Genomic DNA, 24,804 nt, shown 5'->3' on the forward strand with positions numbered 1-24,804 from the left:
CAGTTTTTTGGCAGGGTTCTTTATCGTCTTCATATTCTTTCCCTTCAGAGGTCCCTCGAGGATCATTACTAGCACCTATTTTGTTTAATGTCTTTCTGTCTCCACTTCTTTAGCTGGATCCGTCTCTAGATCTTTCACTTTGTGTATGCAGATGATATTTAGGTCTTATACCCTCTTGATCATACTGCATCCCAAGATATTGCTTCTTTTTCATTTACACTAGATTTCCTGCGGCCTGGCTGAATTTCCATGGGCTGAAATTATCAAGGTAAGACATTAGGGGTTTTGTTTTCTGGCAGGGAACGCCCCAGCTTCAGGTACCTTTAACATATCTCTTTTCAACCTATGGTAAAAATTCTGGGAGTTCTTTTAGATCAGAACCTGAACTCTCGGGCATAGATCTCTCGTAGTTGGTTTTGTTTTTTTTAAACTTCGGATGTTGTATTCTGTCCGTTGTCTTTTCACTGTTTCTGCTCTGCGAGTCCTGATCCATTCTCATGTAATTAGATGATTGAACTACTGCAATGTTTTATACAGTGGTTTGCATCCATTAGATCTTCGGTGTTTGCAGATAGTTGAAAATCTAGGCATCAAACTTTTTTAACCGGTTCTCAAAAATTTGATCATGTGATCCCTCTACTTTTGCAAGAATCATTGACTCCTGATTAGTTCCCATATAGCTTTTAAAATCTTTTTTTGATCTATAAGGTTCTGATTACCAGTAGCCCAAAATATCTTTTGGATCTTAGAGATGTTCTTCAAATCTTTTAGTGGTACGGGCAGTGCAAGAGGTAGCTCAACTGTTGCTTAGAAATAGATTGTTCACTGTTCTGGAACCTAGGTTAAGTAATACCCTGCCTATATTTATCAAGCAAGAAGAGTTCTTATCCCTGTTTAAAGGAAAATTGAATGCTTTTCTATTTTTAGCAGCTTTTGGCCTTTGATTGTGATCTTAATACTACTACTATTTATCATTTCTATAGCGCTACTAGACGTACGCAGCGCTGTACACTTGAACATGAAGAGACAGTCCCTGCTCGACAGAGCTTACAATCTAATTAGGACAGACAAACAGGACAAACAAGAGATAAGGGAATATTAAAGGTGGGCTTTTAGCTTAGATTTGAAGATGGCCAGAGATGGAGCTTGACGTACCGGCTCAGGAAGTCTATTCCAGGCATATGGTGCATATGGCTTCTTACCCCAGTTTGCTGTCTTCGAGTCCTGGGATTTGCTTTGTGTGTGTATATGTTTATGATTGTGATGTGAGGATCATCTGTAAGCTTTTAGCTTTCCTTTCCTATTTATTTATTAGGATTTATATACCACCTTTTTGAAGGAATTCACTCAAAGCAGTGTACAGCAAAAGTGTAAAACGTAAGCAATAAATTATTACAGCAGTAAAAGTATTCAAACAATACAAAGTATGGCATAGTATGCTGCATTACAATGTCAATATGAGAAAAACCAGTCCCGAAAAAAAGGACCAAAGCCCATGCTTGACCAATAAAGATCCCAAAATTTTTTCATAAGAATTCAATTATCGATTGGTGTTCTTTTGATATTTTATTTGGTTTGATTTTAGTATTGTAAACTGCTTAGGTATTTTTTGAGTGGTATATTAAGTTTTCATAAACTTGGAACCATATGCAGCAGCTTCGCCAGCCAGTATTTCTCAGTCTCTAACTGGTGTTAGGTCTGGCAATCCTGTGCAGTCAGTAGTGGTCCAGTAGGAATATTTGCCTTCTCTTCTTGCAAGCAAGTTTTTGGTCTGTCAAGCAAAAAGGGGGAGGGGGGTTGGGGGTTTAAGCTGAAAGACATTACAAAAAAAAAAACTACCACATTTTTCTCTTGTTTGGGGTGTCGTACGTGGAGGTTCTAGGTCCCTCCTCCCTCTGTTCCCAGTCTCCTCTTTTCAGGGGAGATATTTTATGCCTTGGAGTAACTCGTACAGGACTTCCTCAAGAGTCCGCACTAATTATACAGTTCAACAGACAGTTTGTTTCTTTCTTTGTTAAACAGGGTGCTTGTTAACATTAGCCACAGCTGGGCAGAAGGAAGTTTAGCCTTGTGTGGAAATACTGTTACTGTGTACACTTGTGAATTTTTTGCACAGTTGGAATTTTGTCATGTCAGATTTTTCAGCCCAGGGGTGTCAAGTATGTCTTCTGGGTTAGATTTTGTTCAGTCTTTCCATTTTATACAGGGGACGCCCTCCACTGTCTTGGGACTTACAGCAGCTCCTGAACTTTGTGAGTTTCCAGAAAAGACCATGACATAACATAAGAGAAGCCATACTGGTTCAGACCAATGGTCCATCTAGCCCAGCATCCTGTTTCCAACAGTGGCCAAGCCAGGTCACAAGTACCTGGCAGAAACCCAAATCATGGCAACATTCCATGCTAGAAATCCCAGGGCATGCAGTAGCTTCCCCATGCCTGTCTCAATGGCAGACTATGGACTTTTCCTCCAGGAAATTGTCTAAACTTTTTTTTTAACCCAGATATGCTAACCGCTGTTACCACATCCTCTGACAAAGAGTTCCAGAGCTTAAATATTATTGGAGTGAAAAAATATTTCCTCCTGTTTGTTTTAAAAGTATTTCCATGTAACTTCCTTGAGTGTCCCCTAGTCTTTGTACTTTTGGAACAAGTAAAAAAATTGATTTACTTCTACTCGTTCTACACCACTCAGGATTTTGTAGATTTCAATCATATCTCCCTTCGTCCGTCTCTTTTCCAAGCTGAAGAGCCCTAACCTCCATGTCAAGTGGTCTGGTGGTCCCTGTGCGAAGGCTGCAGTATGGGGTCAAACAGATTACTATATCTCAGCAAGTATTGCATCGGCGAACATAAAACTTTACCAATGTTCATTGGGGATATGTATGAATGTTCACAGAAAATTTCATCGAAATCCGTGATGGTAGCGCAGGGACCACCAGACCACTTGACATGGAATGACATAGAGTTCCATCCCCTTTATCATTTTGATCACTCTTCTTTGAACCTTTTCTAATTCTGCTATATCTTTTTTTGAAATACAGTGACCAGAACTGAACGCAGTACTCAAGGTGCGGGACACATCATGGAGCAATATAAAGGCATTATAGTATTTTCGGTCTTATTCACCATCCCTTTTTCTAATAATTCCTAGCATCCTGTTTGCTTTTTTGGCCACTGCCGCAAACTGAGCAGAAGATTTCAGCGTATTATCTACAATGACACTCTGATCTTTTTCTTGAGTTCCAACCCCCAAGGTGGATCCTAGCATCAGGTAACTATGATTCGGATTATTCTTTCCAATGTGCATCACCTTGCATTTGTCCACATTAAATTACAATTTGGATGCCAGGCCTTCCAATTTCCTAAGGTTTTCCTGCAATATTTCACAGTCCGCACGTGTTTTAACAACCTTGAATAGTTTTGTATCATCTGCAAATTTTATCACCTCACTCATCATTCTGATTTCCATATCGTTTATAAATATGTTAAATAGCACTGGTCCCAATACAGATCTCTGCGGCACTCCACTGTTCACCCTCCTTCATTGAGAGAAATGACCATTTAACCCTACCTTCTGTTTTCTGTACAGTAACCAATTCCTAATCCATACCAGAACCTTGCCTCCTATCCCATGACTCTTTAATTTTCTCAGGAGTCTCTCAGGAAGTTCATCAACAGCTTTCTGAAAATCTAGATACACTATAGTAAACCAGGTTTCCTTAAATACAGAGCAGTTAGATTTTAAAGATTGCAAGTTATCATTGTCAACCACTGAGTAAGTTATAAATAGCAATATCAAAAATTATTTGAAATATCTGCATTTAAATGCCAGAAGACTAAGAAATAAGATGGGAGAGTAGACTATATTGCGCTAAATGAAAAGATAGATATAATAGGCATCTCAGACCTGGTGGAAGGAAGATAACCAATGGAACACTTGACCTACCAGGGTACAAATTATATTGCAGTGATAGGGTGGGCTGAATTGGTGGAGGGGATAACATTATACATTAGAGGTCCTTGAATCAAATAGACTTCTGCAGGACACGAAACATATCTTGGAATCCCTAAGGATAGAAAATCCATGTGTAAAGGGGAAAAGGATAGTGATAGGTGTGTACTACTAGCCTGGATGCAGAAATGTTATCCGAAATTAGGGAGGCTAACAAACTGTGTAACACAATAATAATGGGTGATTCAGTTACTCTAATATTGACTGGCATGCTAGGGAGGTAAAGTTCCTTGATGAAATCAAGACCTGCTTTATGGAGCAGCTGGTTTAGGAACCAACAACAGGGAGAACAATTAATTCTAGATGTAATCCTTGGTGGAGTTACGGTAGGGTCAGGTGGGGGCGAGAGAAGGCCCATCCATCTGTCCGCCAGCCAGCCTGTCTGCCCAGAAACCAGGACAAATGTGCAGGCTAGTAAAAACCACCTGTCCGGAGGAGTCCACATGTATCGTAACCCTACCACTATATCCTGCACCATGATCTCCGGACAGGTGGTTTTTACTAGCCTGCCCATTTGTCCTGGTTTCTGGGCAGACAGGCTGGCTGGCGGACAGATGGATGGGCCTTCTCTCGCCCCCACCTGACCCTGCCGTAACAAGCCTTAGTGGTCTAGTGGCCTGCTGCTACCGTTTATTTAAAATGGCTGCTGAAACTTCAAACGCTGTAAGGTAGGCCAGGTGATGGGATGGGGGTTGATATGCTGCACATGGATGGGAGGGGGAAAGGTGAGAGTTTATATGCTGCATATGGATGAGAGGGAGAGAAGGGGACAAGCTGCACATCAATGGAAGGGGAGAGGGGGACATGCTGTACAGGGAGAGGGGGAAGGGAAAAGGGGTAAATGCAGCACATGGATAGAAGGGGGAGGAGAGGGGTTCATACTGCTCATGGATGGGAAGGGAAAGGAAAGGGAGATATTCTGCTCATGGATGTTTGCTTTTTTGGAAATGTACATATTTTCTAGTTTTCTATTTAGCAGAGTATGAAAGAAAATGCATTTCTGTTACTTTTACCAGTATTTTCAGAGTTTATGGAATCTGGCTTTCTTGGGGGTAGGGTAGCATTTTATTTTTTTGTCTTCATTTTTTGTCTTGGCAAATATGGTAACCCTATGTAATGGTGCTGGGGACCACCTGCTAATAGTGATCATAACATGATCAGATTTGATATAATCTCTGGAGTAAGTACAGACAGGAAATCCAATACATTGGCATTTAACTTTCAAAAAGTAGACTATGATAAAATTAGGAAAATGGTTTAAAAAAACCCACAAAAAACCTTAGAGAATCAGCTGCAAAGGTAAAACATTTACATCAGGCATTGATGTTATTCAAAAATATCATCCTGAAAGCCCAGACCAGATATATTCTATGTATTAAAAATGTACAAGGAAGGCCAAAAGGCAGACGTCATGCTTAATAAGTGAGGTGAAGGAAGCTGTTAGAGCTTTAAAAAAAAAAAAAAAAAGAGAGAGAAAATAGTCCTGAAAATGGAAGAAGAATTTGACTGAAAATTATAGGAAACAGCATAAGGAATGGCAAGTCTCATGGAAAGCACTGGTAAGGATGGCAAAGAGAGACTTTGAAAAGAAGATTGCGTTGAATGCAAAAATATATAGTAAAAACTTGTTTTAAGGTTTGTTAGAAGCAAGAAACTGGTAAAGCAATCGGTTGGGCTGCTAGATGACTGAGGGGTACAAGAGGCACTTAGGGAAGACGAGGCCGTTGCAGAGAGAGTAAATTAATTCTTTGCTTCAGTCTTTACTGAGGGATATATGGGAGAGATACCAGTGCCAGAAATGATATTTAATGCTGATGAGTCGGAGAAACTGAAACAAATCTCTGTAAATCTGGAAGATGTAATGGGACAATTTAACAAATTGAAGAGTAGCAAATCACCTGGAACTGATGGTATACATCTTAGAGTACTAATACAAGGAAAAAATGAACTTACAGAACTATTAGTAATATGTAATTTATCTTTAAAATCAAGCATGCTACCAGGAGATTGGAAGGTGGACAATGTAACGCCAGTTTCTAAAAAGAACTGCAGAGATGATCTGGGAAATTATGTGCCTGATGTTGGTGGCAGGTAAATAGTTGAGACTATTATAAAGAACAAAATTAGAGTATATACAAAGGCATAGATTAATGAGAGAAAGCCAATGTGGATTTAGTCAAAGGAAATCTTGCCTCACCGATCTTTTTACATTTCTTTGAAAGGGGTGAATAAATATGTGGATAAAGGTGAGCCAGTCGATATTGTGTATCTGGATTTTAAACAAAATATGAATGCTAAACCCCTGAGGGAGAAACTACACTGGCTTCCACTTAAAGAACGCATCACGTTCAAGATATGTTCTCTAGTTCATAAAATCATTCACGGAAATGCCCCAGCCTACATGTCAGATCTGGTAGACCTGCCACCCAGGAACGCTAAAAGGTCATCTCGAATTCCTTAATCTGCACTTCCCCAGTTGTAAAGGCCTAAAATACAAACTAACGCATGCGTCTAACTTCTCTTACCTGAGTACACAGTTGTGGAACGCATTAAAATCCGTAAGATTAACCTTGAATTTTCATCCAAACCCTCCCCACCTCTCTCTCCCTTAGTCCTCACCCCCTACTCTGCTTCCTCTCCTTCTTTCTCCTCCTTCTCAGAAGTTTCCACTGAAGAAACTGCCCTTCTTCTTTCCTCCTCTAAATGTACTACCTGTTCCTCTGATCCCATCCTTACTTACCTACTTACCACTATCTCTCCTACTATCATCCCTGTCATCTGTCACATCCTAAATCTTTCACTCTCCACTGCAACTGTTCCTACGGCCTTCAAACATTCTGTTGTCACTCCACACCTTAAAAAACCCTCGACCCTACATGTCCCTCCAATTATCGCTCCATCTCCCTTCTCCCTTTCCTCTCCAAATTACTTGAGCGCGTCGTTCACCGCCGTTGTCTTGACTTTCTCTCTTCTCAACCTATTCTTGACCCACTTCAATCTGGTTTTCGCCCTCTTCACTCTACTGAAACTGCACTTACTAAAGTCTCTAATGATCTGCTTCTGGCTAAATCCAGAGGTCTCTATGCCATCCTCATCCTTCTTGACTTATTTGCTGCTTTCAACACTGTTGACCACACCTTACTCCTCGATACGCTGTCCTCGCTTGGATTCCAGGGCCCTGTTATTTCCTGGTTCTCTTCCTACCTCTTACTCCGTACTTTCAGTGTTCACTATGGTAGATCCTCTTCAACTTCCCTCCCACTTTCAGTTGGTGTGCCTCAGGGTTCTTCTGTCCTTGGCCCACTCCTTTTCTCCATCTATACCTCTTCTCTCGGTGCCCTAATCTCTTCCCATGGCTTTCACTACCATCTTTACCCTGATGACTCTCAAATCTACATCTCCACCCCTGAAATCTCAACCTTAATCCAGGACAAAATCTCTGCCTGCGTGTCTGACATTGCTGCCTGGATGTCTCAATGCCATCTCAAATTAAACATGGCTAAAACCGAACTTCTCATTTTCCCCCCTAAACCCACCTCCCCTATTCCCCCTTTCTCTGTCTCTGTTAATGGCTCTCATATCCTCCCTGTCTCCTCGGCTCGCAACCTTGGAGTCATCTTCGATTCCTCTCTCTCCTTCTCTGATCATATTCAACAAATCGCCAAAACCTGTCGCTTCTTTATCTTCAACATTAGCAAAATTCGCCCCTTCCTTTCTCAGCACGCCACCAAAACCCTTATCCACACCCTTGTTACTTCTCGCTTGGACTATTGTAATTTACTTCTCACTGGTCTTCCACTCAACCATCTCTCTCCTCTCCAATCTGTCCAGAATTCTGCAGTACGACTTATTTTCCGCCAGAATCGTTATGCCCACACTAGCCCACTCCTCAAATCACTTCACTGGCTCCCTGTCCGCTTCCGTATACAGTTCAAACTCCTCTTAATGACCTTTAAATGCATCCACTCTATGACCCCTCCTTACCTCTCCTCTCTTGTTTCTCCCCACATTCCTCCCCGTGAACTCCGCTCTCTGAACAAATCTCTCTTGTCTCCCCCTTCTCCTCCACTGCTAACTCCAGACTTCGTTCCCTTTGCCTCGCAGCATCTTATGCCTGGAACCATCTTCCCGAACCCATACGTCTAGCTCCATCTCTTCCTGTTTTTAAATCTATGCTGAAAGCCCATCTTTTCACTACTGCCTTTGGCTCCTAACCACTACTCAGTTGCCCTCCTCCTCTTTACTCATTAATTCCCTTGCCCGTTCTATGTCTTGTCTATCTGTTCTACCTAGATTGTAAGCTCTTTGAGCAGGGACTGTCTCTCTATGTCAAGTGTTCAGTGCTGCGTGCGTCTGGTAGCACTATACAAATGCTGTTAGTAGTAGTAGTATCTCGTGCATTGTTTTTTATACATCACAGCAATAAATTTTACCTGTTGACCCTGTGGTCTGTCCAGCCTTCCTTTGTTTACCACTTTTTGGTGTGTTGATTTAATTAAACTGCATACTTCTACACTCTTTGCTCTTCTCTGTGTTGTGCTACTATGTTGAAGCTTACAGCTATTAAGTATGAAAAAAAGAATAGAAATTTTAAAAGACATGGCAAACTTATTAGTTGTTGGAAGCTGACGGTTGTCAAACATATTTGTACTATGACATGTCAAGTTGATTGGTGACTGTGTTGGAAACCTCTGTGTATGATAATATAAATGGTACTGTGCTTGCTATGTTTCTACTGTTTTTGTGGGTGTTTTGTTGTATAATCTTGTAGCTGTTTAGTAAAGAAGGGGTGGGGAGGGAAAGGAAGGGGTTTAAACAAATTTATATATTTTTTCTGTTCTATGTATTGCACTTGTTTTTTGAGTATTGAAGAAACCATAGTGCTTCACAAGTTATTTCTTATTTTTTCAAAAACAATTTTAAAAATGCAGTGGATTCTGGAGTCTCCTGGAGGAGGCCTTTTCCCAAGAAGAATCCAAAGTCAGCAGGGATAAACGTGTTGATTCAACCCTGGCCACAGCTGGGTCCTTCTGTATATCTTTCACCAGTGGCCCTTGATAGGCAGGGTATTACAGCAGTTACAGGTGCATACAGGACTGGTAGTTCTTGTGTCTCTAGACTGGCTCAGGAGGCCTTGGTACAGAAATTTGGTGAAGATGAAGGTGGATGAGTGTCTGATATTCTCCATCAAGACTGCCTTCTTGGTATAAGGTCTAGTCAGCATGCAGAATATATCTCCATTTTGTCTTATGATCTTCAGAAGGCACAGTTAAAGAAAAAAAATGTACTTCTATGGTTTGTTAGAATATGTAGGATCTTTGAAGATTGGTCTGAATAAAAGGGCCTGGTTCCTTTCCTGTCTCTGTTTCTGACATTTTGGATGTTTTGAAGGATTGCCTGGATAAGGGATTATAGCTCTTCCATGAAAGTAGAAGTGGCAGCATTAGTTTATCCTCCCACCAAGATGTGATTCTTTTTTTTTTTTTAGGGTAGTAAAATTGATTAAGCCCTCCTTGGGATTTGAACCTAGTCTTGTTTACCCTCATTCTAGTGGTCTTTGAACTTCTAAGGGGAACTTTCATGAAGGATCTTACTCTTAAAAGTTTTTCTCATTGCCATTTGCTCTGCTCAACTCATTTCAGAGTTGTAAATCTTGTCCTATAGGGAACGTTTCTTAGGTTTTTCCACTGTGAAAGTTAGTTATTTGATCGGTACTATCCTTTCTTCCTAAAGTGTTTTTCACTTTTCATTTAAACCAGTTTATCACTCTGCCTGTTTTTAAGGAAGAGAGAAATAAACAGTCTGCAGTCTTGCATAAGTTCAGTGTGGGCTGAGTACTGGAGTATCTACTCTTGGGGGAATTTGTGCAGAATTTCTTACATCTGCAGAACATGCAGAATTCTGCAAAGGCACCAGCATCAGGTCTATTCTAGCTATCTCTCCCCCCAAACAGCAGAGCTCATGTAGCAAGAGAAGCAGGAACTGCATTGGGTCTAAGCTGGCAGAGGAGGAAATGAGCAGTTGAGTCTGAGCTGGCAGAGGAGAAGGAAGTGACCCAGTGTGCAAGGGTTTATTGTTTACTTCCTGTTCTGTGGTCGTTGGGGAGAGCCAGCAAAGAGACTCAATTCTGGCTATTGGAAGGGGGGGGGGGGGGGGAGAGCACAGGGCAAAGTGACTATGCCATAGGGGTTGTGGGTGGGAATAGAGCAAGGTCAATATGCCTTGGTGATGCGAGAGGGGCAGAACTAGCAGAGAAGGGGAGGGGAGATAGGGTTACCATACATCCGTTTTTTCACGGATATGTGCTCTTTTTGGGGACATGGCCGGGCAACCAGGTGGGTTTTGCCTGCCTGCCCATTTGTCCAGATTTGCGGATGAATGGGCAGGCTGGCCTCGGGGTGCCCTATCCTCTCCTCCTTTACCTTAGTATGGTGCCCTGGTGGCCTAGAGACCTCTTCGGGGCAGGAAAGAGCCTTTCTCCCAGCCCCGATTCAAAATGGCTGCCGAGAGTTCAAGCTGCGGCCTCGCAAGACTTCTGCAGAAGTCTTGCATGGTCCCTGCTTGAACTCTAGTGGCAATGGAGGCTTGAGTGACTTGCCCAGGGTCACAAGAAGCTGCAGTGGGAACCAAACCCAGGATCAAAGCCCACTGCACTAACCATTAGGCCACTCCTCTATTCCATCCTAATGGCTTAGTGGTGGGATAGGGGTGGTGTAGAATAGGGTTACCATATTTGTGGGGACAAAAACTAAAGTGCCACCTCGCCCCAGCCAGACCCTGGTCCAGCCCCCACTGCACAGTCACCTTGATCAAGAAAGCCAAGTTCTATAAGCAGTGAAAATACTGGTAAAAATAAGAGAAATGCATTTTCTTCCGTAGTCTAAATGTAAAATTAGAAAAGATGTACATTTCCAAAAAAGCAAACATCCATGAGCAGCATGTAATCCCTTTCCTTTCCCTTCCATCCATGAGCAGCATGCCCCCTTCTCCATCCCCTTCTATCCATGTACTGCATTTCCTCCTTTTCCCTCCCCTCCCCAACATGTACAGCATGTCCCCCCCCTCTCTTGTCCCTTCCCTCCTATCCATGAGCACCTTGCCCTCTTCCTCCCATCCATGAATAGCTTCTCCCCTTCCAGGCCTACCTTGCAGCCCTGGTGGTCTAGTGGCCTCTTCAGGGCAGAAAAGAACCCCACTCTCCCTGACTGCTGATGCTGCTTCTTGAAAATGGCTGCTGAGACTTCAAGCGGTGGCCTCGCAAGACTTCCACGGAGTCTCATGAGGCATGAGGCAGCTGCTTGCATTTTCAAGAAGCAGCAGCAGCAGCAGCGGGGGAGGTCAGTGGCAGCAGGCAGGAAAGAGGGGGGGGGGGGGGTTTCCTGTCCCAAAGAGGCCATTGGACCACCAGAGTGCACTACAGTAGATTCGGGGGGGGGGGAGAAGGCCAGCCCATCCATCCGTCAACCCGCCAGCCCATAAACCTGGACAAACGGGCTGGCTTGAAAACAAACGTCAGGACCCTGGACAGGCCCCTGAAAAGGAAGCCATTGTCATATGTTGGTGTATTGAATTGTTTGAGGGTTGGAGTTGTATGGTAGGTTTTAAAAATGTCAAGGCGTCAGGGCCTGGAGATGTAAAAAAGGTGTATATTTTTTGGATGTTCTTACTACTTCCCCTTTCCCCCTTCTTCCTTGCACTCTCCCTTATTTCCCACTTCCAATCCCCTGCACACCCTGTCATCCCCACTCCTTCAGCTTCCTTTTACCTTTTTTTTCCCCAGAAACCTCTCCTCACCTAGGGTTATCATATTTACCCTGAGGAAAAAAGAGGACACAGACATGTCCCCTCCCCACCTCACCATGCCCCTTCCCTACCCAGCACACCCACACACCCTCTGTCACGCCCTCTCCCATGCCACACAGTCACCTTGGCTTGACACCCCCAGAGAAAGCCATCCTCTTCTATATATTTCCCTCCCCCCCCCAAATCTTTTTCCAGCCTCCCTCCACCCACCTTTTTTTTTTTTTAAGCCCCCTCACCCCCCTACCCTCTACCCATATTCCACATCCCCTCCCCTTCCCTCATCATGTCCTGGTCTTTGTGGCCTCTTTGGGGCAGGAAAGGACCTCGCTGTTTTCCTGCCTGGCAATACTGCTGTCAGCACTGCTTCAAAATGGTTGCCAACACTTCAAGCTGTGACCTCACAAGACTTCTGGAAGTCTTGTATGGCCACCACTTGAAGTCTCGGCAGCCATTTTGAAGTGGCGCCAGTGGTAAGCGGGGAGACTTACTTGTCCTCTTTTTGAGGACACTGGGGGATATCCGGGCGGAAGATTCCAGCCTGCCCATTTGTCCACAAACCCAGACAAACGGGCAGATTGGAAAAATCCACTCAGATGTCTCACAGTGTCCTCAAAAAGAGAACATGTCTGGGTAAAACTGGACATACGGTAACCCTATCCTCACTTCTCATTCCTGCAGTCTTTGCCATAGTAGCATGAAGCCTTCTTGTTGTAGTAGTGTGAGGAGGTAATCAAACTTTTCACATAGATAAAAATACATGCAAATTTTGTATTAATGGTGTGTGCAGCAATATCCAAGCAAAACTTGATGTGTAGCTCAGATTTAATTACTACTCTTGGGAAAAGTATCCACAGCGATTTACACTTGTTTTTTATGCATGCAATTTATTTTTGGCCAAAAAAAAATCACAATTTTTGAAAATCCAATGTTACCTGCATTTTTTATCTCCTTGACCTAAATGTGCCTATTAGAACACTTCCAAACAATGCAGTTGAAATTACCTACTTGTAGAATTCAGCAGTGGGCATAATTTACCCAGATAGAGGGTGAACAGGTTTTTTTTTTTTTTTTCAAAAAGTGCATTTCCACTGATAAAACATACCCACAGGAGTGGCTTTGAAAGTGCTCGTTAAGAACTATTAAAGGCACCTAGGTGGAGAAAGTAGATATGTTGCCCCTATTTTACAAAGCAACGTATAGGCTTTTATAAAATAGCCTACTGAACAGCTCCCTCGCAAATTTGCACATCTGAAGCAGTACTAAGGAGTCCTTTTACTAAGCTGTGGTAAAAATAGCTTTAGCATGCCCTTATGTGGGTCTTTCCCACATGTTAAGGCCATTATATAACACAGTCATACAAACCCCGATTTTCTATTTATTTTTTTACATTAATGGCTATGCGCTAAGATCTTGAGAAGGGGTGAACCCGCTATAATAAAGTAGAGCTGACGCTGGGAGAGACTGTAGGGGATAGCCCTTGACACAGCTCGATGCAGAGCGAAACATGCATGTCGGGCAGTTGAACCCTTTGGTCTGATCATTAAAGATAAGTAACTAAACTGATAAAAATATAAAAAGAGTTTGAAATTTATAAGTAAATAAATTGGCTGAACCAATGAAGAAGTGGGCGCTATTCACATTGCCAAATCTAAATTTCTGGTAATGAGCGCCGCTGAGGTTGCCTTTGTAAAATATGAGAATGGTTAACACTGTTTTTCTATATGTCTGAATAGTAGAAAACTCCAAAATAGTGTGAAGATCTTTGCTTCAATAGTACTAATCACCAGACCCAACTTTGAATGAGATATATGCGCTAACATTGCCATTAGAGCGCGGCCATGTTTCAAATTGTCACGGGAGCACTTACCACCACCTGTTTTGTAGGCAGTAAGAGCGCCTGCATTAGCTGTGTGCTAAGCACTGTGCAGTAATGTAGCTGCAATAACTGGTTAGTACAGGAATGCCCACTCTCTGCCTTTGACACTCCCCCCCTCCCCCCTCAAAAAACATTTTTTTGTAGTGCATGCAGATTGCAGATTTACCGCAGGATGCCTGAACATATCCCAGATATGTTAGGCATCCATCAGCGCCCATCGTACCTTGTAAAAGGACCCCTAAGTTTGCGTGTTTGAGAAAACGCACATGTGCAAATTTCACTTTGTTTCACCCTTTTTATGTCTCCAGGAGCATCTATTTTGTTCTGTCTTTGGAAATCCTGCTTCTCATTCCCACTTTCCTCTTTGTTTGCATCTATTTATATACCACATAAAAGTAGACACATTTTCTAAGTGCTTATTTTTATGTATGCATGCCTCAAGGCAATTTTATGAGTACCTCCTTAAGCACGTAAAACACTGTTCCTTGTCATACCAGCCCAGCCCAGACTAATGGTTTATGTGAATCTACTAGCAGAAAAAGAGAGAAAAATAGTTCCAAGTAATTCACCCCTTAAGGGTATCGTAGAGCCTGGAATGCTCAGTATTTTTCTTTGTCTCCAAGCAGATGGTGGTTGGACTGTGCAGCTTTTGTGTGATGCCTTTTAGCCAGCTCCTGCCTCAGTTCCCTCTGAGGGTCAGTTGAGCAGGGAATTTCCTCTTTGAGGATTTTAGCTCCTGTAGTTTACTGCAGCTATCAATTGAGCTGCCTCACTTCGCCACGCTTCAGCAGTTTCTGAGGTGTTTCAACAGCCTATAAACCAGTTATGCTGTTCTGTTTGTGAGATAGATTACTATGGTATCACAATGTATCTTATTTCGGGAAGCTTCCCTACCGGTAAGTACTTCGCTTACCTCTCTTACCATTAGGTTTCCAATGGTTGCGGCAAAGGGCACCAATTCGTTTTGCATTCGTGTTCTCTAGGACTCTAGTTGTGGAGGCTTTGTTCCACAGAAATTTCAACCCTGTGGGTAGCTTCTGTTATTTCTCTGGAATTTCCGGTCAACCTTCTCTAGGTCAGGCTGCAACTGTGGCGGCTGTAGCTCTTTCAGGTTCCTGACAGTCTCCTTTGCATGTGGCATTGTTCTTTTTTCCTGGTTGTGGAGGTTCAGGCCTGGGTCTGACTACCTAGACGATATGTGGTATCTGTCTCGTTTTTTTATTGCGTTTGGCCAGTGGTATTCCTCTTTCCAGTCTGGAGCTGCCTTGCTGCTAGACGAGGTTCAGCTCATTATTGCCTCTGGCCTTGTCCTAGAACACTGTGTTTTGGGATTCCTGGGCCAGGTTAGAGTTCTCCCTAGCTATGAAATCTGCTTTTTTAGCTTCACTGGCTCTGTGGCCAAGCTTCCTTCATTCTCCTCTACACATTGCTCCTGAGTATGACTGCTATCTTTGGGCGATATTGTTGCTTGCACAATTATCAGTCAATGTGTTAACTGGGCGTGCTTCCCTGTCTTCTGTATCTGCTGATGGGTCTCTTGCAGTCCATGGGCTGTTTGACAACTAGTCAGGAAACCTGGTAGGCTTCCATACCGCTGCTTGTATTTCTAAAGTGTCCGCACAAGTGTCAGTTTTTTTGTGGTTGCTGCATTGCAATATGAGCTGGATCGGCTACCAGCTGTGCACGCCTTTGACTGGTAGGTTTTCTTCAATCCTGAAGCTGTGGTTCCCTTCTCAGGGTTGTCGTGGCAAGTATGCTGCATCTCCTGCAGGCTTAGCCTGTGCTGCTCAATGGAATTTCTCTGTTTCTGGCTGCAAGGGTAGTCTTAGCCCTTCAACATGGAAACGAGCCTCTAAGGAAGCCGACCTTGGTTCGGCCCCATGCCAGCTTGTTGGGCTTAGATTCTAGCTGTAAGGCCTGTCTCTTTCTTTCAGTGGAGTTTCGCACCTTCATGGCTGTTGGATGCATGACATTAGATATAAGGGGTTACTCCATTACCGCATGTGCATTCTGCGCCTATCTCCAGCTGTGGCCCTCTTTTTGTCAGATAGGGAGCACAGCTGAAGCAGTCGCATTTCTTTCAGTGGGCGCACAGATTCTTCGCTGCCTATGCTTCACAATCCAACCACTCACTGTTTGATGCTGCTCCATCACAGACTTGGAAACATAGCACCGGTGTTCAATGTGGCGTGCAGTTTCTGGGGTCTTTGTACAATGCAGCATCGTCACTGAATGTAGAGTGCAGCTTCGACTCACTCTGGAATGCAGCTCTGATCTGGAATGTTTCAGATGGCTCCATCACTGCATGGCATGTACTTCTCCATCACAGGATGTTGGTTTATCTTCCTGCACTGGGTGTAGAGTGAGGATCCATCACTGCTCCTTTGCTAGGTATGGTACATGGTTTCTTTTATAGTAAAAGAACATTCCTCTCTTTCATGTATAGACCTTGGCTTGCTCTTAAGGTTGGGGACACAGTTTCTTATTCAGTGAGGAGTGCTCCATCTTATCTCGTTATGGAGCTGTACTCCTCTGCAAATGAAAGTAGGTTCCATCTCTATGTATGGAATGCAGCTCCTCCTCTTTGTATGGCACACTACTCTGCATTACATTTGGAACAGATCTCCTTCTCTACATATGGAGCCTGGCTCCTTCTCGCACTTTGGAGCAATGCGCCTTCTCTAATATGCACTTCAACTCCTCCTCCACATATGGAGTGCAGTTTCTTCTGAGTGCCAGACAGCTTCTTCACTATGTATGGGACACATGGAGCTCAGCTCCTCCTCTACCTATGGAGCACAACTCCTGTATTTTTGAAGCCCAGCTCCTTCTGTTTGCAGCATTCCTCCTTCTCTGTCTATGGTGCACAGCTCCTTTTTTTAGGTATGAAGCGTGGTTTCGTCTCTCATTATAGAACACAGCTCCTTCTCTCAGTATGGAAAACAGCTCCTTTTCTAAGTTTGCAACACAGCTTTGTTTCTAATATGGAGCACAGTTCCTTCTTGGAGTTTGGAGCACAGCTCCTCCTCGACATATGGGCTCCATGGCTTATATGAGGAACACATCTCCTCCCTTCAGTTTGGACATATAGCTCCTTCTCATCATTTGGCTCACAGCTCTTTCTCTCCTTTCAGGACGCAGCTCGTCTGTGGAGCTCTCTTTTTCCCTTTGCATTCCTGGAGTCCATTTACATTCCTGTGTATGGTTTGCAACTCTATCTTTGACTTAGAGCACTGTTTTATTCTTTCTCAGGGCATGTCTATTAGCTCCATTGTCAGCTGTGGAGCTCCGCTCTGTTTCTGAGTCTAGGTCATGGAGCCACTTTTGTAGGTGGAACGTGTTCCCCACTCTGGTTATGTTTCTCTGCTCCGACATCCCCTCAGGGGCACAGTTCCATCTTTGTGTCTGCTTTTCATTGCCTTCTTTGTGTCTGAGGTGGTATTACAGTGCTGAATTTTGTCTGCTGCTTCATCTCAGAATTGGGAACCAACTGTTTCCTGCACATGGAGCTCTACTGCATCTTTTCTTGGGGGCCTCGGCTCTATCTAGGCAGCGGCAGGACAGCTCTGTATATTCTTTGTTTAGAGCTGTTGTGCATGGCTCCATCTCTTAAGGTTAAGCACAGCTAAATCTCTGGAAGAGATCTCTACTCCATTTCTCAATTCAGCTCTATCCTTGCCTATGAGCAGTTTTGAGTCCTTTTTCTTGGGCTGCTTATCTTACCCCTCCTCAATTGTCAGGGTGGATAGGCAGGCCTTCACGGGGGGGGGGGGGGGGGGGGAGAGCCTAGCTTGCTGGATTCTTCTGTAGCTGAGCTTTTGCTCTATGGAGGTCTTAGTCCTTGAGTAGTCACAGGGGGGGGGGGGGACGGGGGCAGCCTAGCTTGCTGGATTCTTCTGTAGCTGAGCTTTTGCTCTATGGAGGTCTTAGTCCTTGAGTAGTCTCAAGCCTTGCCTATCTTCCAACGTTTGACTTTTTCAGGTTCCTCGTATGTCTGTACCTAGTTTCCAGTGGCTGGCGCCTTCTTGCAATTATCCATGGTTTGGGACATATCTTTGTTCTGTTTATCATTGAGGTCCCGTGTTTGTCTTGGCCTTTATTGATATTGGCATGTGGTTCCCTAAATTTCCCTGCCCTCATCTCGGGATACTCCCTTCCACCTTCTCTCAGGGTGTTTCAGAGGAGCTCTGTTCATCTTGGCTGTTCCATGGGGTGTTGTGTGGGAGCTCAATCTCCTCATTCTTTTTCCTTGCTGTGGTTGTGTGCGACCTGGATTTCCTTACTCACTTCGGAGTCGTGTGCTTCTCCTAGACCACTTCTGAGTATGATGCCACAGGGAAAGGAATTGTCTTAGGTCTGTTAGGGGCCCTTTTACTAAGCTGCGTAGGTGCCTATGCACGCCCAACGCATGTCAATTTGGAATTACCGCCTGGCAACTTAAAATAGATGTTTATTTTCCAGCGCATGGCGGAAAATGGGCAGTAATTGTTATAATTTATTCTACACGCGTAGACCATTACTGCCCTGTTAACGCATGAGATCTTACTGCTAAGTCAATGGGTGGTGGTAAGGTTTCAGGCCCAAAATGGATGCTTGCCAATTTTTATTTTGCTGCATGTCCATTTTCGTTAAAAACAAAAAGGCCTTTTTTGCAGGTGTGCTGAAAAATGGACCTGCGCGTGTCTACACCAGCACAGGCCATTTTTCAACACACCTTAGTAAAAGGACCCCTTAATATTCTTCTGGCCTTTGCCTTTCCTTTTTTTCAGCAGTTTCATACACTTGATTATTCTCGCACAATGGAACATCTTTCAGCTTAGCGAGTGACTTCTGCGCGTGATCTTCAGTGCATTTCAATTGTTTACTCTTTGCAAGCCCTCCCTTTTGGGTACTGTTTTGCTGCATCCCATTAGTCTGGCCTGATCTGGTGTGGCAACATGGAAGTAAAAATAGTCTTACCTGATTTTTGTTCTTTCCTTTAGTCCCACCAGACCAGTCCAGAAGCCTACCCTATTAGCGTGTTATTTCATGTTGGATTTTGTCTGTTTTCTTTTCAAATGGTCTGGACTTCATCTGACATGTCTCCTATGTCACTGAAATGTCTGTATGTTAGTATAGCATATGCCTCCTTATTTGATGGGCTTCTTGGTCAGGAGCACCATTGTTTGACTAGTTTAAATACTGAGCATGCCAGATTGCACAATACCTTTAAGGGGTTAATTGGAACTATTTTTCTGTCTCCTTCCGCTGGTAGATGGACCTAACCCATTAGCCTGGACCGGTCTGATAGGACTAAAGGAAAGAAAATGATCAGGTAAGACACAATTTTTCCTTCCACCCACTCAAGTCACTCACCTCTCAATGTTTGTTGGAGCAAGATACTTCTTGTTTCCAGGCTGTTACTCCACAATTACTGCAACAGCTTTCATGAGTCATTTAAAAAGACTACACTATCTGTTTGACCCTAAATTTGCCAAAAGTATATTTGGAAAATTTTGCATTTGGATCATCCTGCAGTTAGGTGGGAAGATAACCTCTCCTATCCGTTATTCCTCTTTCCAGTTCACTCTTTGTACCTTTGCTACTCTCTAGCATGTAGAATTATCTGTAGTAGTTACATCTTTAAGCAGTATGTGGCTGATAGAAAAGGTATAGCTTGATATATCCCAAGTGTCAAAATTCCATATCTCTTAGTAAAGGAGTATTTTTTTTCCAGTAGATCTTCCTCTTTGGCCAAGATGGTATTCCTGGCTACTTTTGGAATCGAGAGTTCTACAATTTATATTTCTATCTGGGTTTGCTTCCTCAACAGGTAATGTGTGTTCCACGGTTGCAGAAATCAAGGCAGGCTGTGCTGAACTGCTTATCCAAGATCTTTGGATGGATATCTTGGCCGGAGAGAAAGTGCTTGGATCAGAAATAAAAACTCAATGCAAATATATTTGTGCCTTGCAGTTATAATGGGACAGTAAGATACAAATGTAGTTGGTGTATTTTAATGTGAGTTTTATGCACATTTGCCTTCATTTAATAATATACTATAAGACCACTATTTTTTTAAAACTCTGTAGCCTATGGTAACATTACCTGATTTTATTCATAAGTGATCAGAGTTACATGCCTCTCGCTTCCCAGTGCAGCTATAATGGTGAAACGCAAAAACTTGAATACTACATGAAAGTAGTGATAGAGGTTATCTGTAAAAATAGAACACCCTTCCTCTACCTAAAAGCTACAGGGCATATTTTCAAAGCACTTAGACTTACAAAGTTACATAGCAACCTATGGAACTTTGTAAGTCTAAGTGCAATGAAAATGAGCCCCCATATGTGTTTAATGGTACTATATATATTTACATGTGTGATTATTTCAGGGGTCCTGTGTACCAGATTACTGTGCAGATTGTTGAATACTGTATATTTTCTTTATGTAAAATCATATTTTGCTGTATGCATTATACCCACATATTTAAGATTTTAGTCTGCTGAGTATTGTAGGGTCTTATACAGCATGCTTCACAGTCAATATACCTTGAATTTGGCTCATCTTCCTGTGTATATGCAGAATTGAACAGAGCTCGGTGCATAAGACAGGCTTGCATTCCCATTTATTGAAAAATTGGGTACTAGAGTAGCTGCCTCATAAAAGAAAACATGCTTTTTTTTTCTACATTGGAACTGGAGATGTTTGCCTGTGATTTAATCCAGCATTACTGTTTAATGGGGTAAGAAGAAACTCCGTGTTTTCATTTGTGTGGGAAATTTGGTATTTAAGATATTACTTTAGATTTTAATAAAGATGGTGCATACTGCTGATTTTAAATGGTTTAAAATTTTTTTTCATTTTAAATATTGTCTACTGTCTAATAAAATAGCTAAAAATAGAACACCTTAGTGTAAGATTAATTATTAAGACAGAAAAATGAATTAAACATTAGCTGCTTTTTTCCAGTATGCAAGACCCCTCTATGCTTTTACTTGCAGCTGTCCCAAAACAAACTCTTAAAAAAAAAAAGGAAGGGGGTCCCCTGCATATGCATACAGGGGTCACACTGAAAAATGGCCTGCTCTGATGTATGCACATGTTTTGGACGTGCACAGGTCCATTTTTCAGCGCTCCTGGAAAAAGGGCCCTTTTTTCTTGTGGCCAAAAATGGACGTGCGGCAACATTAAAACCCACGTGCGTCCATTTTCGGTCTGAGACCTTATCGCCACCCGTTGACTTGGCAGTAAGGTCTCATGCGCTAACCAGGCAGTAAGCGTCAGCCTGCGTAAACTGACGATTACTGCCGGGTAAGCGTCATGCGGTAGAAATTAGAAAATATTTTCTACCTTGTGGACACGCTTCAAAAATGGAATTACCGCCCAGGACATGCGGTAGCTCCAATTTGACACGCGTTGGACATGCATAGTCACCTACGTGCCTTAGCAAAAGGCTCCCTGAGTGTTTATATTGATGGAAGAGTGGCATAAAACAAATGTCTATATTCCAAATCTTAAATATGTTTGTTAATCAGTTTGAAGTGTTGATCAGAACTGCAATATGTATTTCAAATCTGCATTTATGATTGGAGGGTTGTACTGGCATCTAGAAAAGGAATGAACTGAAAAGTGACAAGTCGAATCCCGCAGGAATCACAAATCAAACAAAAAGGGGGGTAGAATACTTCCACAGCAATAAAACAAAAAGGCACAGAGTGGAAGAAAACAGTTCCAAGAGCTACCAGAAGTTCAATATCTTAACAATTAAAAAGTTTATTCTCCAATAAAAGTAGCCTAAACAATTTGGACCCAACATGGGCCATGTTTTATTTATTTTATTTATTTGTTGCATTTGTATCCCACATTTTCCCACCTTTTTGCAGGCTCAATGTGGCTTACAATGTACCTTTATGGCATTCGCCATTCCAGGCTAGAGGATAACAATTGGTGTTACATAGATAACATTGATGACATAATAAAATTAAGCAAACAGATATAGGAAGAAAACAGTTCCGAATATAGGTAAAGTGGAGATGTGTTACATTTACAATTATTGTTCATTGTGGTATGCCTTGTTCAAGAGGTAGTGTTTCGGCAGTGTGCCTTCCTCAGGGGTCACAAAAAAATGTATGGAGAACTGCAATTTCTGTAAATTATGCAACAGTAAGCAGCATCAACACCGCTTGTATGTGCATATAACAGAATAAACAGCAATGGATCTTTATGTATTACTTGGAAATCAAAAGCCGAGGATGAATCCAAGGTAACTTCCTCTGTTTATATGCTTCACTCTGCGATTTCTATGATCAAGCCCAACACAACTGTGTCTCGCTCTAAGCGTCGTCAGGGGCGATGACTTGTCATTATTAGAACTTGCTCTGTTTTACAGCTTAGTCAGGTCAGAACACCATCCTGCCTGTACAAAATGAGGATCATGCTGATTCTTGAATTTTATGTTGTTCCTCTCCTTCCATCTTTCCAACCATCCAATAGTGGCTTTGAATTTAGTTAGCTCAAGACTTTCAGCTAGCAGTTAGCTGATTAGCTTTCTCCATAAGCAGTAGACCACTGACAGGAAACTGTCTGCTCCTGACTTGAGAAAACCACTGAAGAAGAGCATTTGCTACCTCCTCCTGGAGAAGTAGCCTAGTGGTTAGTGCAGTGGATTTTGATCCTGGGGAACTGAGTTCAAATCCCACTGCAGCTCCTTGTGACTCTGGGCAAGTCACTTAACCCTCCATTGCCCCTGGTACAAAATAAGTACCTGAATATATGTAAACCACTTTGAATGTAGTTGCAAAAACCTCAGAAAGGCGGTATATCAAGTCCCATTTCCCCTTCCCTTTCCCTCAGTTTTTGCCGCCCGTTTTCATTTCCGGTGTGGATTTGTATTTTGCCAGTCTTCCAGAAGCTGGTCTTTCTGCTTCAAGATATGTGAAATTTCATTGGGATTGACGCCATATTCTTTAGCAATAGATGCTTGACTTTGTTTTCTAATTTTTTAAGAACTTCTATTCGTTCAGCCAGTGTTAGTCTTACAGTTGCACGACGACGACTCCAGTGTACACTCTAACAACATTCTTTCGCTTCTTCTGCCTGTGGCAGTTAACTAATGAGATTTCAAATTTACCGCCCCTTTGTCACGCGCCAATCGACTTCCATATTTTGTGCGTGCGCTTATGCGGAGCCTTTCCTGCAGAGGAGCGGTCTTAAACCATGCTTATCAGTGGTGTGCTAAACCGAAGTTTGTCCCCATAGAAATTGATGGCGCCAAAAATGGGACCGAAGTACGGCATGCAGTTAAACAGAGCATACGCTTATCCGATGTGCACTTAAATGGAGTGCACTGTACTTGTGAAAGGCCAGAGTTTGGCCCCATCTTCAGTGGTGAATGAAGGTCATAGCTACTTTCCATTGAATACATCATTTCAAAAGTCAGATTTCCTTGGAAATTGGCACTTTTGATGATTCCTAAATATTTACTAATAAGTATGCAGCAATGCCATTATCTCAAAGTGATATATAGAACACACTAGATACGCATGTAAAGTGCATCTGAATGTGTTACTTTGCAACAGATTGTCTCTGATAAGAGAAACTCAAATCTGTGAGAGATCTAATAGAAATCTGTCAAACTTGCAACCTCTGTAAAATGAGACTCTATGCTCTAGTGCTTTTTAAATGAATAACAATCTTGACATTTGGCAGCAGTTTAAATGTTTCATTTTCCCCCCACTCTGGTGCTTTATTGATGGAATGGATTATAGGGCTTTTCTTGTTCTGTGCTAGAATATGTACAATATTGTTGTAATTTACCTCAGGAAGATAGTACAAAAGAGAAATGGAGTAAGAAATGTTTACATGATTAGTAAATGAACAATTAACGGTCACAAGGTTTGATCTCGGAAGGCAAGTTTAGGTTTAACATTGTCAGGTAGTAGTATTTATAAGGGGGGGGGGGCATTTTCAAAGCTAGTTGCCTGCTACCGTGATTTCCCAATGTAAATTGGCCTAGCTGAAAATCATCTCCGTCAGTCCTAAAAAACATCCATGTTCTCGTACTTTAAGCAGCATTGAGAGGAAACATTTCTGGGAGTATACTTAGATTGTAGGGCAGAGGTTTTCAAACTAGCCCTCAGGGCACACACCCAACCAGCTGGGGTTTTCAGGATGTTCCTATTTTTATTGAAAGGGGATATCCTGAAAACCCTGACTGGCAGGGTGTGCCCTGGCGACTGGGTTGAAATCCTCTGTTGTAGAGGAAAATACACCTAGATTGAATTTTTAAAAGTACTGTATGTAGGGGTTGAAAAATATGTTTGTATATTTTTTGACAGCTTTGCGGTGATATGCTGGTCATATTGGGAGGACTCTGATTTGTTTTCTGTATGTGCATGTTACTGTTTGGTATTTTTGAAATAGATTAAACCTAAAAGTACTGTATGTGTAGTGTTTTGTACCTGTTTTTCCGCTCATAGAAAAATAAGATGCAAATGGACTTGGGAATTCTGCACCCACTTAAAGGGGATGGAACGCCTTTCATATGAGAAAAGGCTAAAGAGGTTAGGGCTGTTCAGCTTGGAAAAGATGGTGATATGATGGAGGTCTACAAAATCCTGAGTGGTGTGTAAAAGTGAATCGAGTTTTTACTCTTTTTCAAAAAGTACAAAGACCAGGGGACACTCAATGCAATTATATGGAAATATGTTTAAAACAAATAGGAGGAAATATTTTTTCACTCAAAGAATAGTTAAGATCTGGAACTCATTGCCAGAGGATGTGGTAACAACAGACTATGGACTTTCCTTCAGGAACTTGTCCTAACCTTTTTTAAACCCAGATACACTAACTGCTGTTGAGATATACATGGGGAAAGCCACTGCTTGTCCTGGGATTGGTAGCATGGGATGTTGCTACTGAGTTTCTGCCAGGTACTTGTGATCTGGATTGGCTAATGTTGGAAGCAGGATACTGGGCTAGATGGACCATTGGGCTAACCAAGTATGGCTACTCTTACGTTCTTATGTACTCAAAGCAATTTTCAGAGAGAGCTTGTGCAGGCAGTTTTATTTTGAAAAGTACATGAGTTATTCAGAACTGACTCCTAAGTTCCTACATTCTAGGAGGAC

At 42.5% G+C, this 24,804-nt stretch overlaps 1 protein-coding gene across 3 annotated transcripts in view; it reads left to right on the forward strand.

Annotated features, from left to right (window-relative positions):
• LOC115465152 (serine/threonine-protein kinase PDIK1L-like) overlaps positions 1-20,516 on the forward strand; it is a 111,127-nt gene extending 90,611 nt beyond the window's left edge. The window contains exon 3 of one of the 3 annotated variants that reach the window (XM_030195559.1): positions 19,506-20,516. In XM_030195559.1, the coding sequence (XP_030051419.1) occupies positions 19,506-19,654 (149 nt within the window). In that variant the 3' untranslated portion in view covers positions 19,655-20,516. The remainder of the gene's footprint in view (positions 1-19,505) is intronic. The other 2 variants (XM_030195560.1, XM_030195558.1) reach the window with 2 other exon arrangements.
• Positions 20,517-24,804: the final 4,288 nt, after the last annotated feature.

Source organism: Microcaecilia unicolor, chromosome 3, assembly GCF_901765095.1.
Source record: "Microcaecilia unicolor chromosome 3, aMicUni1.1, whole genome shotgun sequence".
Classification (NCBI taxonomy): Eukaryota; Metazoa; Chordata; class Amphibia; order Gymnophiona; family Siphonopidae; genus Microcaecilia; species Microcaecilia unicolor.